At 38.5% G+C, this 20,489-nt stretch overlaps 1 protein-coding gene across 15 annotated transcripts in view; it reads right to left on the bottom strand.

Moving 5' to 3' along the window:
* kmt2ca (lysine (K)-specific methyltransferase 2Ca) overlaps positions 1 to 20,489 on the bottom strand; it is a 297,061-nt gene that overhangs the window by 88,841 nt on the left and 187,731 nt on the right. For 10 of the 15 annotated variants that reach the window (XM_065294625.2, XM_065294622.2, XM_065294613.2 and 7 more), the window contains 13 exons: positions 14,770 to 14,889; positions 11,856 to 11,975; positions 9,649 to 9,773; positions 5,307 to 5,496; positions 3,909 to 4,007; positions 3,626 to 3,685; positions 2,387 to 2,518; positions 2,206 to 2,238; positions 1,677 to 1,811; positions 1,403 to 1,550; positions 1,078 to 1,307; positions 917 to 990; positions 612 to 806 (listed from right to left, as the gene is read on the bottom strand). In XM_065294625.2, the coding sequence (XP_065150697.2) occupies positions 612 to 806; positions 917 to 990; positions 1,078 to 1,307; positions 1,403 to 1,550; positions 1,677 to 1,811; positions 2,206 to 2,238; positions 2,387 to 2,518; positions 3,626 to 3,685; positions 3,909 to 4,007; positions 5,307 to 5,496; positions 9,649 to 9,773; positions 11,856 to 11,975; positions 14,770 to 14,889 (1,661 nt within the window). The remainder of the gene's footprint in view (positions 1 to 611; positions 807 to 916; positions 991 to 1,077; positions 1,308 to 1,402; positions 1,551 to 1,676; positions 1,812 to 2,205; positions 2,239 to 2,386; positions 2,519 to 3,625; positions 3,686 to 3,908; positions 4,008 to 5,306; positions 5,497 to 9,648; positions 9,774 to 11,855; positions 11,976 to 14,769; positions 14,890 to 20,489) is intronic. The other 5 variants (XM_065294618.2, XM_065294627.2, XM_065294617.2 and 2 more) reach the window with 3 other exon arrangements.

Below are 20,489 nucleotides of genomic sequence, written 5' to 3' on the forward strand. Positions count from 1 at the left end.
GTTTCATTTACAACATGTTTACTGAATTAGGGAAAAGTTCCCTTCCACGTTTGGGAGAAGAGTGAGCAAGGCTGGGAGATATTGTTGATATGCACATCAACGTTTGAACAACGTCACCATGGTGAACTGAGTTTTCAGAAGGCTTAATTAAGTTTGACTTTATCTGACATTCCCTTTAGCACAGCTCCATCTAGTGGATGCATAACGCAAACCCAGTCAAACGTATTGCAGTATCTTTTATTCTATGCGCCTTATAACCCGGTGCACCCTATATATTAAAAAAATTCTAAAATAGGCCATTCATTGAAGGTGCGCCTTATAATCCGGTGCGCCTTATAGTGCGGAAAATACGGTAAATACATTCAATGAACATATGAGCAGCGTTAAACCGTTATTAAAGATTTTTATGTTAATAAACCTGGAATTCATATATTAAAGACTATGTGATTGAGTTTTGCAACCACTGGTCAAAGGTTTGCGCTGTTCAGCCCACTTGTTTTGTTCAAATTATGCATGCATACATAAATGCACAAACCCCTGCCCCGTGGTTGCCAAACTTAGTCTCACTGTTTAAAATATTCTATGAAACTGTCCCCTGGACTGTCAATCACCTGTCTTAATTTCCACTCTTGCTCATGCTCAGACTCCTTGTGCTTGAGTGGGTCCTTGAAGATCAGCTCAGTGTCCATGGGAATGCTGGGATCAAAGGGATCAGCTGGCTGCTGATGTTGCTGTCTTTTCATTGTATCGTTAGACAACTGAACTTTGTTTATACGAAGGGCTGCTCGGTTGTCTCTTGCCTTTTGCTAGTAGTGTAAAAAAACTTACAGTCAAAAATATTTAGAAAACATACACAACTAAATTAAATCATGTTTTGCATCCAGCAATATGAAATGTAATAAAGCAGTATCTTTACCACATATGGTGCCCTTTCCTGAGAGCTAGCTTTCCTCCATAACTTAGCTATTTGCTTCACTCTAGTTGTCCAATCTGTGGGGGAAAAAATCAGATTTCATGTGGTTGGTTTCTGTCTGTGTCACATTTTTTCACATATACATTTTAGAACTATTCATTTACCTGGAAACTCATCTTGAAGGTTAGGGAAATTCATATTGGTGTAAAGGACAGGGGCCACAGTAGCCATTTCTTCCAGTGTTTCCTCTTTTTCCCATTTCAACATGCTTCTCTGAGCATTGGACATTGTGTCATTCTCTGCCTCTGGCTGAGGGACTGATCCAGGCACAGGAGAAGTCCAGGGACCCATAACATCACCTATCTGACTGAATTTCTTCTCTCTGTTGTGAAATCTGAAGTTAATGAGTTTACTTTCCAAACTAGAAAAACTAATTTAAATTATTATAACTGATGATAAAAACAGAAATGCTGTTTGGAGGTCACTCACCGTACATTTTCATGGAAAGGCATACAGTGAATAGAAGAGAATGTACCAGACACTCCAGCTCCAGAAATCATTTGGTTTGGAGAAAATTGGGTATTTGGTCCCATCATACCATTTATCATAGGCATGCGTGGGAACATTTCATCATCGACTGCAAACAAAACCATAGAGAAACAAAGTAACAAAGTGATCCTCAAGTAACAAGTACAACATAATATATGTTTATAAATGATTTGACAGTTTGTGTAAGCAAACAATACAGAAAATTAGTTAATACCTAAATTTCGGATCGACACTGAACTGACTGGTGCACAGGGAGCAGTGTTGGGTGGGTGAGGAAGCGGAGTTGGTTGACTAGAACTTGGACTGAGCACTGCTGTGAATAAATCCTCCACATCCTTACCTTCCAGCTCTAAACAAAGTCAGTAAAACGTAAAATTGGAAAATTCAGAGTATAAATGCTTATTTACATAATTAATTGTTAAAGATGTCATTATTTGCTCAGACAACAATTCAGTTGTGCAGCCGTTGCCTAATGCTTTGAGAGTCGGGCTTGTAACTTAAAGGTCGCCTGTTGGCAGGTTGTGCCAATTGCTTCCTGGGTACTGCAGTGATAGCTGCCTTCTGCTCTGGGTGTGTGTGTTCTTACAAAAACTTACAAAGATAATTTTTACGATGGATAAATGTTACTAATACATACTTTGAACAGGTATGACAAAAAAAATCTAAAGAGGTACAAAAACTCCAAATTAACATTGAAATAAAACCCTTTGCTCTGTTGTAGAAGAATATTTTAGGGGTCAAACCTGGAATTTTGTAGAGCTTATCAAGAATGGCCCCTGCAAATGGGAAAACAGAATCAAAAGACAGCCACTGCACAAAATTCCACTTCATGAGAAAAAATCTTATTTATACAATCATAAAAATAACATCAGATATCAAATGTAACAAGATTCTTACAAAGCACATAAAGTGGTTAACTCTTACCATCAGAAACCATTTTGTCCAGCTCAGGACTCAGAATTACATCTAGTGGTTCCTCCTGTAATGTCCGAGACCCTTTAGCAGGATGAGGAGGAGCTGACTGATTATCCGAAATTGTACTAATGTCCAGACCAGCTGGAAGAGAGAGACAGAAGGTTAAACCGCTGGTATGAGAAGCTCTTTTACATTCTTAAATGCAGAAAGCAACACAAGAAGCAGAAAACCATCATTCTTCTCAATTTTATTTGATAAAAACTGTTTTTTTCTTCTTCTACATGTGCCGGATTTATAAGATAAACTGATATTTTATGTCATGGTAAAATGAGCATTCCACACTATTAAGTATTTTTTGCTTGTTGTTTATTCCCTCCTCTAAAATAATATCACCAGGGACCTGTAAAAAGGTTGGTTTATTGACAAATAGACACTTTTGGCAAATTGATCAAAAGAGGTCAAAGCAAAATACAGGATTACACATGGTCTAAAACATTGTGTGATCACATAGCTAAAAATACACTTGACCATGAGTTTGTAATGTAAATGCTAACACAAGCTGATGCGTCCACAACAATAGAAAAGAACTGCTGATCTGTCGAACACTCTGCTTAAAGATAGATTTCAAACAAAACCAGTTATGTGCAGCTTTAAATGAAACAACTGATCATAAAAAAGTACACATTAAAACAAAGCACACTGGCATATTCTTAAATAAAATCCTTACATAATTAAATATGTATTAGATGTTTATAAATAATATTTTTTGGAGACTCAAAATCTTTTTCAAACATCTCCCATGATGCAGTTAAACCCCCTAACAAACTAGTAAATTTAACATACCAAGGTCACTCCAAAGAAAGAAAAGAATGTGTCCTTGCAAACTAAAAAGACGAGAGGCAAATGGACTCCTTCCTCTATAGTACATACAGTTCCACTAAACAAATCCCAGTAAAATGTCACAGCAAACAATTAAAATTGCCTAACAGGGTACAATAATTACCACATCCAACATTCACCTTAGTGTCAACACAAACATGTGTTTGAGACAACATGTGGATTTTTGTTTGTGATTAGTTATAAGAGAAAAGCAAAAAGCCAAAGAGGAGTGCGTATTTGTTAGGCAATAGAACATGCAGAAATCTTCAGTACATAAAGTCTGAGGGCCCATTTAGGGTCAATGAGGCAAAAAGAGGGGGACAGCTCTACTTCCACAGCCTAGAACGACTGTGCCAACTGGATTCTTACCGAACGGAGAGGGACTGTCCACCTGGAAAGGGCATAAATCAAGACCTACAGGAACCCAAACTAGATCAAACCAAAAAATTTAAAAACAGAAATGTGAAAAATAACATAAGCAAACATAAGGGATGCAAAGATACAACAAAAACAAATGAGGTGAAATGTGAAATGGAAGAGTGAAAATGTAACAAAACAATTGAAGGTGATCTTTCTTAGTTTGTTATAGCATGTGCAGAGTGAAGAAAGGAGAAAAAAGGGAAACTATATCAGGAACAGATCTCAGGACTACCTGATTCAGGGCCTGGTTTGATCAGGTCATCAGACAGCATTCCCAGGAGATCATCATCTGAATGGAGGACCAGCTCTGCTAAGGGGTCATCCACATTTGCTGAAGATCAGGAAAATAAGGATTTCTGAGCCTCACTGGTAACTTTATAGTTTAACTTTACATAGGGTATGATGGTATATGCTGTGTGAGTGTGTTTGTGCTACAAGATTGTCGTCAAGTGGGGGCATTTGTGGGCAGTGCCTTCCAGATGACACTGCGTTCCCCCCTATCGTCATGGGTGGGACGTAATCAATGTGACATCACATTTGGCGCTTTTCCATTGCATAATACCACACGGTTTAGTTTAGTTCGGGTCAGCTCACCTCACCTCACTTTAGCGTGGTTAGCTTTTCCATCGAGTTTAGAATCACTTCGCAGTGGGAGGGATTATAGGTGTGTCTTTATATTTGCGCTGCCTACTGCTGTGACATCATACAACTGAGAGTGTCATTGTATATTCCCATAAATTTATTTATTTCTCAGAATGCAAAAAAACCCCGCCATCACAAATAGTGTTTGCACATCGCGTTTATCACTACCTCTGTCTCACATGTTTCAGTTTTTAAAACATCTGAGGTTTAACTGCAGGCAGAGATCTGCTGGACTGGATGTAAATGAGGGTTGAACTGAGGATAAGGAGAAATGGTGAAGAATGAGTTGTTTGAAAAACTCTATAGCCTGTATGTAAAACACAACTGAAGACAACACAAAACTGCCACATGGGGGCAAGAATTCACTTGAACATCTTTTTTCACTATGGTGTGGAACATTGTTTGGCAAACAGATGAGCAGACGGCCTCTAAGGAATCCCGCTGAAGTTATATGGTGAGTATCTATAGTGCATCTGGGTTTTAAGATAAAAGATATACCAGTAATGTGCATTGAAGCTCTCTGCAGAATTTACTCCAGTCAAGGAGGGTAAAATGTGATTGACGGGTCTGAGTGCAAGAAAAACACTGAACAAAGAAAGGCACTTCACAGTAGCCATAGAAAATTATAAGATGTTTGGGCAGCCCTTTTTGTGTATTTTTCAATCACAGTCTAAGAGTGCACTCACACTATCTATACCAAACCGCGCCCGGTCAAGTTTGATCCCCAAAGCTTAGTTCGTTGACTAGTGTAATCGCTCTGGGGTTAATCACGCCCTGGCTGGCTTGCAGAGTGTGAGTACAGTGTTAGTGCATGCTGCTGGTGGAGTAGGGAGGGGGGACAATCGCACTGGGGCATGGTTTGGATTGGATAGTGTGATTGTGCTCTAATGCCTTCAAGTTAACATGTATATAGATGGATAAATAGTATTAGATACATTTCTGAAGATTTATTTCAACAGAGACTACATAAAGATGCATCTTAACATACGCTGTGGCCCTGCTTTAGATGAGACTGGAGTGTGAGTAGTACTCAGAAGCGGGTCAGATAACGAGTCCAGAAAGCTGCTGTTATGTGATTTGGGATCCGTGTGTTTGGAGTCTTCATCCACAATCCCTGTTTCCATGGCCAGCTTGGTCTGCTTGCTTTTATCCAATAGTTCCTTACCAAAGAATGCCTCCTGTAACAAACACACTAGTTAGTGTAACCTCAGGTAATACAGATTTTAAAGTTTTTTGAAGAAAATATTAAAAACTAAAATGCCAAAGTGTCTGGGTGTGCTGGGGGGTTGTTTTCATCTCAAGGTTTAAAAAAACAACAACATTAATATTCCCATCTTTGCTTGGTAAAATAACATCTGTTAAATCTGTTTCTGAGTCATTTTACAAAACCTGTGCCATTTGGGTCCACAACGTTGTAACATACTGTACTAAAAAGTAACATACTATTTTTATTCATTTTTTGATTAGTACATACACAATTGCAATGTGTTGACCAACAAGACATTTGCATCTAAAACATCCAGTGTTTCCCATACATTGATGTATTTGTGGTGCGCCGCCACAAAGAGATTTTCCATGATTACCATTTACATTTTTATTTTACTATTTAAAACGGCTTCATTCACTGTTGCAAGCGCTCAGCAGCATCTCTCTTGTGTGTGAGCTCTCTCTCTCACTTCGACAGCACCTCTCACACATGACACTGATTGAAAGAATTAAAAGTCGGCGGTGTTTTCCATGTGAGTCCCTCCGTGTACTTGTCATTTCACCTAAACGTCAACATTGATGTTACTGACAGAGAAGACAGCTAATCGTGTTTATCCTGACTTAAAGGCGTTCTAAGCGAATCGGTGTGTTGATTTTTGAAATGTTTTTTCAAACAAACTGAGCGTAGTTAAATACTCCCCCTCCCTTCCGTGCTTTCATGAACGTGCCCAAACCCAACCCCCAAATCCTTCTTGCCGTTTATTGGCTGGTACACTTTGTTTTGTTTCGTGGTGCAGGTTTGGCCACTGTGTGTATATTGAAGTTTGTAGAGCCTGGGCTGTCTACAGAGATCGCGTTTTTTACAGTTTGATCAGCGGACAGGCAGCAAGCAGATAGTGAGGAGATGTTTGCTGTATGTAACAAAAAATGTTTTATGGTCTAAAAAGCGTGAATTCACTTAGAGCGCCTTTAACGAAAAGTTAGTAGTGTTTTCCCACACACACATCAGTTCTCTGTGTTCTAGCTCTCTCCCTCCCTATGGTGCGGTATGCGCGGGGCCGTTCTGTAGTTCTGTAACAGTGTATTCTCTCATATTTTTGAATTTGCTGCGCTATACGCGATCCACAATAAAACTATCACTTGCACTTAAAATTAAAAGCACTTAAACACAACAAGATGAGAAGAGCAACAGTAAAGCTCTGCACTGCATGGACACACAGGTAATGTAGCCAAAATCACCTTGTATATCAGCTCCTCAGTGTTAATGTGTTCTGATTTTGTAGTTAAACAGCTGGTTGGATTAAACACGGGGTGTTATTGGGTTGTCTTTAGTCAATATTTTATTTTATACTCTTTATTTATGTCTGACAACAGAACAGATAATATGTGAAAATAGCATTCAGTTGTGTTAAAATACAATATAACGACCAATGAAAGTCAGATCATACAGAGAAGAAATACAAACTTTAGGGTACCAACCACTGATCTATATAAATGACTGGATTGCGCATGACGTCACGATTGTGAAGCCACCGCGCCACCATATTGGTATACCCAAACGTTGTATTAAATCAATGGACGTCATCAGATTTTAATGATAAAACATCACTTTACAAGTCTTCGTTTATATCTGAAGTTACCCTGTACATTATTACAACGCAAACGTCCTAAGCATGTACATAGTTATTTACTGAAAGTTGTACATTTTGCTTTTAAATCAATTATTATACATTCATTACAGTATCAGATCAGCAGACAGACCGCAACATATTTAGTATTCATGACAAACGTGCTCATTCTGAAATCTAAATAAAGAATCATGCTTTGTACCGTATGTGCATGCAATAATTAGCTGGTTTTGTAATTATGTTATCTAAACTTACAAGTTACATAAACTTATAATAGAGAAATTACGCTGACCGTGTAGCTGAATGTGAAAAAAACTTTATTTATACCCGTGTCATTAACAGAATACAGCAGACACACTCACCTTAACGTTTTTTATAAATCCATTATCCTGCCCGATTAAAACATAAAGATTGCGAATAACACCAGAATTAACTATTATTTTACGTACACATATCCTCAAATTAATCTTGTGTGACTGATAGGCTGTAAAGCGGGTAAATTTAGATCATGAATTTGAATGCAAGTCAATGACGCCCTCTGCCGGTTGGGTATACCAAGATGGCCGCTCGAACTCTGCGCTGGCTTCACCTCACGTTGTTACGTTAAGCGTTCTATGCGCAATCCAGTCATTTATATAGATCAGTGGTACCAACACTAGACCAACCATAAACACGATGTGATGACGTCACAAATATGCTAATTATTGTGCGACGTCATCAGCATAAGATGGCGGCAGTGGCCTAGTGGTTCATGTAGGTTGTCTGCAAACCGGAAGGTTGGTGGTTCAATCCCCGGCTCCACCGGACCAAGTGTCGAGGTGTCCTTGAGCAAGACACCTAACCCCAGCTGCTCCCGACGAGCTGGATGGCGCCTTGCATGGCTGACACCGCCGTCGGTGTATGAATGTGTGAGTGAATGGGTGAATGTGAGGCTAATTGTAAAGCGCTTTGGATGGCCATAGGTCAGTTAAAAGCGCTATATAAATGCAGTCCATTTACCATTTACCATGGAAAACGCGTCTAAAATGGGAAAAGTAGTTGTGTGATCGACTGTCCCAGCAGATTCCACAAACATTTGGAGCGGTCTTTTTCCAGACTGCAAAAAAAAAAACACTAAAAGGAGTAGTAAACCAGTGGCAGTAACCATATTTCAGGTATGTACAATTTTGGGATAAAAAAAATCCTATAAAAATACACCAATGAACTCTTATTCTGTGTAAAGCCACTATGAAAACCTGCCATTTTGTTGAATGTTTTGCCACTCAACAGGGAGAGCTCCGGCGTGGTCATGTGAAAAAGTGACGTTGTTCCATTCCCTCTATACCAGAAAAATATCAGGCAGGTGAGTTTGATCAGGGTTAGAGCTAAACTCTGCAGGAAAGTGGATTTTGAGAGCCATAGCTTAGAAGCTCTAATATAAATCCTAGTCAGTAGGATGGGTTGTTGTGCTGAAGATTTTTGATGTAGTAGGACAGAATGGATTATGTCGATCTAACATCATGTTACATTATTGTAGAAAACACAAGCTATGGCACAAACATAACTTTGCAGTCAAGTTTGCAGTCAAAAAATGCTTGGAATTAGCAGATTTTATCTAAGGTGACTTCTTACAAGGTTCATGTCCTTACAGCAAAAGTATAATGAATAAATGTGCTGCTTGTGTTAAAGCTGTATGCTATTTAACTGTAAAGTTTTCTTAATCTTAATTTTAGCAGTGTGAGTTCCGTTTCATTGTGCAAAAGTCTTAGGCCACGACCATTATTAATATTCAAACAGAAAATACAGGAAATATGTACACAAAATTAAAAACAAAACAATTTCCAGAACTAAATGTCTTCTTCAGGCACCAGTCAGTATTTAGTGTGACCTCTATTGGCACGAAAAACATATTGAGCTTTTTTGAGGACACTGAAGTCCTGAAGTCATTTGATTAGAAATAGAAATTTGGATTTAATTTTATTTAGGTTTAAGAGATCATGCAGTTGCTGCAATTGCTCAAGTAAACGTTTACCATAAATACTTGAAACTTCATCTTATACTGTACTTGTATACAGTTTTTAATACTACATACACATTTCCTGTATTTTCTGGTTGTATTCTAATAAAGAGAGAATAATTATATATTATCACTATACAAGCATGGTGGCCTAAGACTTTTGCACAGGGCTGTACATGTGTGTGGAGAGTTCTGCACAGAAACATCCCTTTATGAATAGTGACATTACCTTCTGTTTACTACTGGGACTGGGATCCAACCATACAGTTTTTATTCTAAATGTGATTGGTTAATTTTTACAAAATTAGCAATTGATACTAATTTGAGTCAGTATGTCACTGATACTGTAGATACAGCATATCTTAGAGCTAGAACAATATTTTTTGTTTCTTGCTTAAGTGCTCAACGGCTTGCTTCTAAAAAGCCATTTAGTTTTTCTAATAAGATAAGGCAATCGTACGTTTCTTTTCCAATTTTAGAGTATTTTTGTTGGGAGTGACCTGTAGGTATGATGGGAAGGCTTCCTCAAGTTTTGTTTTCTTCTTTCTGTATCTCTTTTTTACTTTTTCCAGAGATTCGTTTACGAGTGGAGTCTTGTCCATGGGAGAGTCCGGTTCATTCCAACCTGGTGACAAGATAAATTCTGAAAATGGGTACTCAAATTACACTGAACAAAATTATAAATGCAGAACTTTTGTTTTTGCCCCCTTTATTTATGAGCTGAACTCAAAGATCTAAAACTTTTTCTATGTACACAAAATACCTATTTTTCTCAAATATTGTTTAAAATCTGTCTAAATCAGTGTTAGTGAGCTCTTCTCTTTTGCCAAGATAATCCATTTACCTCACATGTGTGGAATATCAAGTGCCTTAGGCTGGCCACAATAAAAGGCCACTCTAAAATGTGCAATTTTATCACACAGCACAATGCACAGATGTGGCAAGTTTTGAAGGAGCATGCAATTGGCATGCAAACTGCAGGGATGTATAACAGGGCTGTTGCCTGTGAATTAAATGTTAATTTCTCTGCCATAAGCACTCTCCAAAGGTGTTTCAGAGAACTTGGCAGTACATCCATCCGGCCTCGCGACAGCAGACCACACCAGCCCAGGACCTCCACATCCAGCATCTTTACCTCCAAGATTGTTTGACACCAGCCCCCTGGACAGCTGTACCAATCTGTTTGCATAACCAAAATATTTGCACAAAGTGTCAGAAACTGTCTTACGAAAGCTCATCTGCATGCTCGTAGTCCTCATCATTGTCTTGAACTGACTGCAGTTTGTGGGCACATGCTCACATTCAATGGCGTCTGGCACTTTGGAGAGGTGTTCTTTCACAGATTAATCTTAGTTTTCACTTTACAGTTTTCACAGACATGCATGGCCCCATGTTGCAAGGATCTGTACACAATTCCTGGAAGCTGAAAACATCTCAGTTCTTGCAAGGCCTACATACTCACCGGCCATATCACCCATTAAGCATTTTGAGATGCTCTGAATCGTTATACAACAGCGTCTTCCAGTTCCTGCCCATATCCACCAACTTTGCACTGATTCCACAGGCCACAATCAAACACTCTATTGGCGCTTTTCCATTGCATAGTACCCCACGGTTCAGCTCACGGGTCAGCTCACCTCACTTTGGCATGGTTAGCTTTTCCATCGAGTTTAGTATCACTTCGGAGTGGGAGGGATTATAGGCGTGTCGTTATATTTACGCTGCCTACTGCTGTGACATCATAAACGTGAGAGCGTTGTTGTACATTCCCATACATTCATTTATTTCTCAGTCTGCCACAAAATTAAAATTGGCCACCACAAATAGATGTTTGCACATCGCGTTTATAACTACCTCTGTCTCACATGACAGTTTCTGTTCAAACACCCGACCCGTGGCGTCAGTCGACGGCGCTCCGCTGAGCCTCATTCAAGTTGCATTTAAGCATATATAATGCGGACGTGCACGTCGCGAATGTGCCGCCACAAACTGCAAGTCTGGAAAAAACTGTTATGGTGTCCCGGATTCTCAACCTGCGGATGTTTTTCATCGCTAAAAGGGAGTTTGGAAACTTATAGCAGAACACAGATAACAACATGTTTGCTTGAGACAGCCCAAGCTAGCAGTAAGCTAAAGCTAATATTTACATTATAGCGATGACGCTGCAGTGACGATTCTCTCAGACCAATCAGTGATCTACAGTGTTTTCGCGTCACGTTTGGTATCAGCTCGGGTCGCTTGGAACCCCAACCGAGGTGGTACGAAAAAAGTATCGGGTACTACGTACTGCACCCAATGGAAAAGCTCCCAAAAGTAAGCTGACCCGACCCAAACTAAACTAAACAGTGGGGTACTATGCAATGGAAAAGCGCCATATGTGAAGGAGATGCAAAGGCAAATTGTGGTCACACCACACATTGTATTTCGGACCCCCCGGACCACCCAATAGAGTAAAATTGAAAATTTTAGGGTGCCCTTTTACTTACTTATTATCTTGGCAAAGGAAAAGTGCTCACTAACATAGATTTAGACAGATTTGTGAACAATAATTGAGAGAAATAGGCCTTTTGTGTTCAAAAAAAAGTCTTAGATCTTTGAGTTCAGCTCATGAAAAATGGGAGCAAAAACAAAAGTGTTGCGTTTGTAGTTTTAGTCAGTGTAGATTACACACTAAAGTAAATATGCTGTAATAACAAAGATATTCTACCTTCCTCCTTCAGCATAAGGTTCTCTGTCAGGGGGCTTGCAGACTCTTTCCTACTGAGGGACCGTTTGCATTTTCCTTGCCCTGCTTTGCTTCTCTGACGCACCATAAACCCACCAATACCTATAAGGAAAACAGGGCAGAAAATCACATTTTAGTTTAAACAGCATGAACTTAAAGAAACAGTTGGGGCCTTTAAATTGGGTAATAGATGCAGTCAGGAATGAATAATGTGTGATTCTGACAGCAGAATCTTGACATCCATTTCCATAATTCAGAATGAGGTATGAGCTCTGGGCCAGAAGCAGGGTGATTTCTCTGGCTACACTCCTAGAAGAACCATTACAGGTATTTTTTGGTTGGGCCACATCTAGCCCAACAACCCTCCACACCAAGCCTAATGTCGAGTGTTCCAAAAAGAGTCAGAGGGTCACCGGAGAGACACTTGGGTATAGAGCAAGTATAATCATATTTAAACGTGGCATATGCAAACTTTAATCACAAAACACGATCATGTAAACAACTTTACCGCACTAACTGAAGTGCAAAAGTGTTTTTGTCATGCACCTCAAGCGTAAATTTAAAAACCTGACATTAGAAAGTTTTCCCTGAACGCTGTCAACACGACTGCTGTCAGCAGTCAGTGTTTGTAATTTTATGTAAATAAATTAGGGCTGTGCAAAAAATCGACTGCTATTATCATGCGCGTGTCATCAGTAAAGCCGGTTCGGTGATTAGTATTAAATCGCCATCAGCTGCTTTCAAATGGAGCGGCATTTATTAAACAGACCCGTAGTTCACCGAGAAGCTAGGCAAAATCGGGTTCATAATCGAGGAAAATCGATTCCGATTTTCTATGCGATTTTGCCTAGCTTCTCGGTGAAGTACGGGACTTTGTAATAAATGCTGCTCCATCTGAAAGCAGCTGATGGCGATTTACTTCTAATCACGGAACCGGCTTTACTGATGACACGCGCATGATAATCGCAGTCGATTTTTTGCACTGCCCTAAAATAAATTAAAACAGTGGACAGTAAAACGTCTACAAAAAATACTGTGAAAAAGTATTGCCCCCCTCCAGATTTCTTATTTTTTCATATTTGTCCCACTTAAATGTTTCAGATCACCAAGCAAATTTAAATATTAATCAAAGGTAAAACAAGTGATCAAAACATGCAGTTTTTAAATAAGGTTTTCATTCACTTTATTACGGGAAAAAATCCAAAACTACATGGCCCTATGTGAAAAAGTGTTTGCCCACTAAACCTAATAACTGGTTGGGCCACCCTTAGCCGCAACAACTGCAATCAAGAATTTGCGATAACTTGCAATGTCTGTTACAGTGCTGTGGAGGAATATTGGTCCACTCATCTTTGTAGAAATGTTTAAATTCAGCCACATTGGAGAGTTTTCGAGCATGAACAGCCTTTTTAAGGTTATGTCACAGCATCTCAATGAATTGAGTTCAGGACTAGGCCATTACAAGGTCTTCATTTTGTTTTTCTTCAGCCATTCAGAGGTGGACTTGCTGGTGTGTTTTAACCATGTTGTTATCCACAAAAGTGCCTTTAAGAACAAACAATTTAAAGGGATAGTTCACCCAAAAATGAAAATAATGTCATTAATGACTCGTAAGACCTCCGTTCATCTTCAGAAACACAGTTTAAGGTGTTTTATATTTAGTCTGAGAGCTTGTTGTACCCTTCATTGAAAATCTATGCACGGTATACTGTCCACGTCCAGAAAGGTACCGTATTTTTCGGTCTATAAGTCGCGTTTTGACTGGTGCTGCGTCTTACAATCAGGTGTGCCTTCTAAGTCAGTATGAATTAATTTTGACATTTACTTTGACATTATTTCCGTCTACAGCCACGAGAGTCCGCCATATGCTCCTTCTGTAGTTATGTAATTTAATGGATTCTGTAATGTGGAATGACGAGTATGCGAACTTAACGCTAGTTGGCTTGTTCAGTTATTTTAGCCTATTCAACCTTCCAGGTAAGTTCTGTATGCTATGGTTTATTGTTTAAATAACTGATAATATTACTTTTAACGTACAGACATCTCATCAGCCTGCTGTTCTGTCCGCTATTGTTTAGTTGAATAACTTGTCTTTCCAGATAAAATGCCTGTTCTTCAGCTTAGATTTTGTGAAATCATTTTCTAAATAAACGCGACGTATAGTCCACTGTGACTTATATATGTTATTTCGTCTAAATTACGCTTTTTTTGAATGATGCGGCTTAAACTCTGCTGCGGTTTATAGTCCATTTGAAATCAGTGGGTCAGATAGAATGTGTTAGAACAAAAATTACTTTTTTCAGCATTGTCTTCTCTTTCTGTTGTGAAGCGCATGCGTGAGACGAAAGTCATGTGACTGCAATGACGCGGATGATAAACTGGAACGACATGAGGGTGAGTCATTAATGAAATTATTTCATTTTTGGGTGAACTATCCCTTTAAACCAGATTTCAAGATTTTCTAAAGTAAAATTGTTTGCAAAGAAATTTGCTTTTAAACAGCATATCTTAGGTTAGGGTTTCTAGGTATAACAAAAATCCCTAATGCTTTACTGAGCAAACACTCTATAAACTAAATAGTAATTGTGTAAAGAATAATGCAGAGAAGACATGTTCAGTGACAAAATAGCAGTGGACAGAAACATTAAATGTGTAACAGTGCTTGGAAAGTAATCTCTTTAAAAAAGTGTCCTTTTTAAGTAAAAAAAAAAACCGCTCTGAAAGAAAATGTTCTTTCCTGGACCTTTTTCTGGTAAGGAACTTTAAAGAGCAAAGCACTGTGGGATGCTATTTAGGGTTCTAAATTTGCAGCCGCACAATTTCACAGTCCAGTGAAGCTGTCCCTTGCGATAAGTGCACAATTCTCTACCTCTCTCTTTCACTCTTGCTCTCTCACCCGGTCTGTATGGCTTCCTTTTCCTCTTCTTGTTGTTGTCGGCCAATTTCAGATGGTCGTCACAGGTCTCACGATCTGGGCTGGAATCAGATTTCCCATCACAGTCCATTGGGTCACCCTCTGGTAGACGGTTAAACAATGAAGATCACTGTAGATGCTGACTTGAATATTCTTTAAACAACATACAGATTTATAAAACAAAAAACAAGGCTACCTTGACTCACTAGTAGATGACATTAATAACTACCATTAGTGGTTTATAAAAAATGTATGTGTGTTTTGCCTAATAGCACTATGACTATTATGGTCCCGTAACCTACAGACAATTATTATCACAGTTAGTTTGATTAACTTGTTTAACTCTGTGGACCCTGTACCGGGTAAAAAAATATCTTATTTTGACTTAATATAAAATATTCCTTTAATTTTTAATGTTCTGTCATGGACCTAGTTCCACATATACTGTTTGAAAGCTTAGACTCTCTACTTTCCGCAGATATGCATCACTTTGAGATATGTTTTACAGTAAGAAAGTTATTTACACTTAATTTACACTATCACCCCCCCCACAATTTTTTATATGATTTAATATTCACATATTTCATATTTTTCAACTATTTTTTACGTATATTAATTGAAAGCTGTCACTCTCAGGTAAAAAATGGTCTTTTGTAAACATATGGGAAACTTGAGTGTAAACTGCCTCAGATAGAGGGGAGGGGAGAGGGGGTGGTGTAGCTACCATATACAACAACATTTTTAAAGTAAACCATAAATCTGAACTAAAATTTAAATCATTTGAAATAATACTGTTAAATATGGAAATAACTGATCGTAACCACAAACAGCTTTCTTTTGCTACAATCTATAGACCTCCGGGCCACCACGCAGATTTCCTTAAAGAAATAGCAGATTTCCTGTCTGAGCTTGTAATCAATGTAGATAAAGCTCTTATCGTTGGTGATTTAAATATCCATGTGGATAACCCAAAAGATGCATTAGGACGATCGTTTATGGATATTCTGAATTCTCTCAATATTAGACAAAACGTGACAGGGCCCACGCATACTCATAAGCACACATTAGACCTAATTCTGTCACTCAGGCTCAATATTAATGACATCGAAATATCACCTCAGAGCGATGCAGTTTCTGACCATTGCCTTGTGTCATACACTGTACTTCTAGAAAGGATCACTCGGTCCACAACATGCTACCGACTGGCCAGAACAATAATTTCCACCACTAAAGATAGCTTTATTAACACTCATCCAGACCTATCTCAAATTAAACATGTAGTAGAAAATCGTGATGATCTAGAAATTGTAATAGAAAACCTGAACAATGTCTGCTCTAACACATTGGATGTTGTTGCACCCATTTGAAAAAAGAGAATAAAAAAAAAACGCCAGCTCCATGGTATGACCATCACACTGCAGCACTTAAAAAGGTAGCTAGAAAAATGGAAAGAAATTATAAAAGCACAAAGTTAGAGGTATGGCGTTCAGCGTGGAAAGAGAGTGTTCAATAGGGCTGTCACTTTTTATTCGATATTCGAATATTCATTCGAACATGACGTGAAATATCCGTATTCGAACTATAAATAAACCATCCGGTTTTTTAAATGCCATGTGACGCGCATTTTTTACACCTCGTAATAGGAAGGAGGCTGAGAGTGAGACCGACGACGACAACTGTGCGCAAGAGAGGGAATCAAATGGGACCAAAATGAACCTCATGTGCATGTCAAGATAGAGTTATAGTTTGTATATAAAATGACATTGTTTATAGTGTTAAATATTATAGCAGAATAAAAAGCTTGTTTTAATACGTTCGCATTATGAAATTAGCATGTAGGATAATTTCATAATTTTTACAACGCAATGTAAACTTTATATTAAACAACAACAACAGCATTTGTCTAAACGGATTTGAAATGATCATGTGCTGACTGTTGCACGTCACATTGACGACAAGTGAGATCTGCTTAAAGCGGTAAGTTTAATTTCATCTCAAGTATTTAATTTCATCTTTAATTTCATCTCAAGGTTTGTGCTCTCTATCATTGAAAACGGGCAAGCAAACAGCACGCGCAGGGTTAATGTACTTGTGAATGACGGCTCACAAACGCGCGGGATAGGCTTTGTATGTGTGCTTGTTGTCAATGAAAGTTCTGGTCACAAACACGCTCAAGCGCGGGATATGTGTGCTTGTCAATGACGGGCATTAAATCCGCGGAATTCCGCGGAGTTTCTGCCGAAATCTGCGGGCGCGAATTCCGTTTGCGTCTGCCTATATACTCCTGCTGCTATTTAAGTTGTCACGTTATTGTTTGTAACTGTTCTGAATCCTTTTTTATATATATACGTTTGTTATTCATAAGTTGATAACCTGCTGTTTCAAACATTAAGTAAAAAAGTAATCCAGACAACCCTGTTTATGACTGTCACTGTTAATAATTTTGTGATTGAATCTCCATTACGGTGTTTTTTTTTGCGCAAGGGGGGGGGCGCCTAGATATTCGAATATATTCGGATACATTGCATGATATTCGAAATCCGTTCGAATTTGATTTTTCTCAAAAGTGACAGCCCTAGTGTTCAACACTATAGACAGGCTATAAAAATCATTAGATCTACGTATCTCAGCAATCTTGTTAAAGAAAATCATAATAACCCTCGTTTCCTCTTTAGCACAGTTGCGAAACTGACTAGAAACAAAGAACAAACAGAATCCAATAGTAAACTCCAACACAATAGTAACGACTTCATGAACTTCTTTACTAAGAAAATTACGATTATTAGGGAAAACATTGTAGCTACGCAAGCAGCCACCACCCTACCCAATAGTACATTTAACACTAGATTACCATGTGGACATCTTGAGTCATTTAAAGCTACTACAATAGAAGAGCTCTCTAAATTAACGTCATCCAAATCATCTTCCTGTATATTAGACCCCGTTCCCACAAAATTACTCAAAGAGGTTTTCCCTGTAGTATCAAACCCAGTACTTAATATCTTTAACTCATCACTAGAATTAGGCTACATTCCAACAGCTTTCAAACTAGCAGTTATTAGACCGCTCATTAAAAAAACACACCTTGACCAGGAAGATCTTAATAACTTTAGACTAGTGATGCACCGATGTATCGGCCGCCGATATTTATCGGCCGATTTTTGATGAATTTGAAACCATCGGCATATCGGCAATAGCACGAGAAAGGCCGATACCAATTGTTTATTAATTAACTGCATAAAGAAATTCATTATATGTAAAAAACGAGTTAATGTTGTTAATAAAATAAATGCTGAATAGCAAAAACCACCTTTGAAGGTTGTCATGCTGTCTTATTATATTTGTTTTAGCTTAATTTGTGCCTCTCTTATTATGTTGGTCACTTGAATGTTAATTAGATCAAATCCATGTTCAGTAAAAATTATTTGATGCAGAAATAAACTAGCTAATAGACCAACTGTATAGTATTATATACAAGTGTTTAATATCGGCATCGGTATCGGCCAGAAGTTGTCTGTTTACATCGGTATCGGCCCAAAGAAATCCTATCGGTGCATCCCTACTTTAGACCAATCTCAAATCTTCCTTTTCTTTCTAAAATATTAGAAAAAATAGTGGCAAGCCAGCTACGCACATTCTTAGCAAAAAATAGTACGTATGAATAGTTCCTATCAGGATTCAGGCCCCACCATAGCACAGAGACAGCACTGCTTAGAGTTACAAATGACATCTTCTTAACATCTGATCGTGGTGAAATTTCAATCCTTATATTACTAGACCTTGCAGGTTTTGACACAATAGATCACACAATCTTACTCAACAGGTTAGAAAACTACGTTGGCATCAGTGGTCAGGCGTTAGCCTGGTTCAAATCATATCTAAACAATCGCTATCACTTTGTTTATGTAAATGATGAGGAGTCATTTCACTCCCTGGTTAAATACGGCGTACCGCAGGGATCAGTTTAAGGTCCTATCCTGTTCTCGTTATATATGTTACCGCTAGGAGATATTATCAGGAAACATAACATACGTTTTCATTGCTATGCGGATGATAACCAGCTTTACATCTCCTCACATCCCAGCAAAACACACCAGTTTTCTAAACTAACAGACTGCATAAGCGATATTAGTGACTGGATGGCACATAACTTTCTATTGCTTAACTCCAATAAGACAGAGATACTTATTATTGAACCAAATCGCTCCAAACATAATATGTCAGATTACAAGTTGCCCATAGATGGCTGCACTGTGGTGCCAATATCCACGGTTAAGAATTTAGGTGTGATGTTCGACAGCAATTTATCCTTCGATAGCCATATCTCCAATGTCTGCCGCACAGCGTTCTTCCATCTTAGAAATATCTCAAAAATACGCCATATGGTGTCTGCATCAGATGCAGAGAAGCTTATCCACACTTTTATGACCACTAGAATAGACTATTGTAACTTGTTACTCGGAGGATGCCATGCAAATCAGGTAAACAAGCTTCAGTTAGTTCAAAACGCTTCTGCAAGAGTGCTTACTAGATCTAAGAAGTATGACCACATAAGTCCAAATCTGGCATTTTTACACTGGCTACCAGTTAAATATAGCATACAATTTAAAATATTACTAATCACCTACAAAGCCTTAAATGGCCTAGCACCCTCATATCTTAGAGAATTACTATCAGAATACAATCCATCGCGTACACTGCGGTCGCAAAATTCTGGTCTCTTAATTATCCCTAGAATATCAAAAGTGTCTAAAGGTGGCAGATCCTTTTCCTACTTAGCCCCTAAGATCTGGAATGATTTACCAACCAATATCCGAGAATCAGACACAGTTGATACCTTTAAATCTAGACTTAAAACTTTTCTCTTTAAAAAAGCATTCACATAATTTGTTTTTGTAAAGGTACTCATCTCACAATAGCTAGTTATAAATAAACTAAAACCTAATCCAGTCAACACTTCAAAGCATGATAAATGTTATTAATATTCCTAAGAAATATGTTGAAACTTCGAATTAGTAGTCGGTTGAGTCTTAATTTGGCACATATGGACGGGTTGCGATTTGGACTTTTAGTCATGATCTTGAGAATAGTATGTCATACAGAACCGTTTGCCACTGTACGTTAGTATTTACGACAGCAGTGAGGCCACTAGCCTTAGTCAAACGAGTTTCTTTTTCCATTCTAAAGATCAGTTGGGAGGCCCCATACATAGACACACCCTGGGCCAACAAATTTGCTAAAATCCTCAACTATAGGTAATACACAACTATAGGTAATACACTTAAGCAGCAATAGTTAACATCTTTGGAACCGAGCTGATTTAAACCACATCACTATGTGACACCTGCATTACATGTGAACGTCCCCTACGCTAATAGGATTTTGTTTCTCTCTCCCTGTCTCGTCCTCGTTCCGAGGACACTGAGACAAACAGACCTAGTTCCGGTGAAAGTGAAGGTCGGACCATCCCTGAGTTACTAGCCTTCCTTATACGTGTGGCTCATCTGATGCCTGACCAACGACCACCGCCAGAACCCGTTTAATCTTTCCTTACTCGTTTCCATATGTGCAGTATATGTATGTGTTTGTATTTGTCTGTGTGTGTGTGTATATATATATGTATGTGTGTGTGCGTATGTATGTATATAGATATGTATATATGTGTGTGTGTGTGTGTGTGTGTGTGTGTGTGTGTGTGTATA

This window comes from Paramisgurnus dabryanus, chromosome 22, assembly GCF_030506205.2.
Source record: "Paramisgurnus dabryanus chromosome 22, PD_genome_1.1, whole genome shotgun sequence".
In the NCBI taxonomy this organism is placed as follows: Eukaryota; Metazoa; Chordata; class Actinopteri; order Cypriniformes; family Cobitidae; genus Paramisgurnus; species Paramisgurnus dabryanus.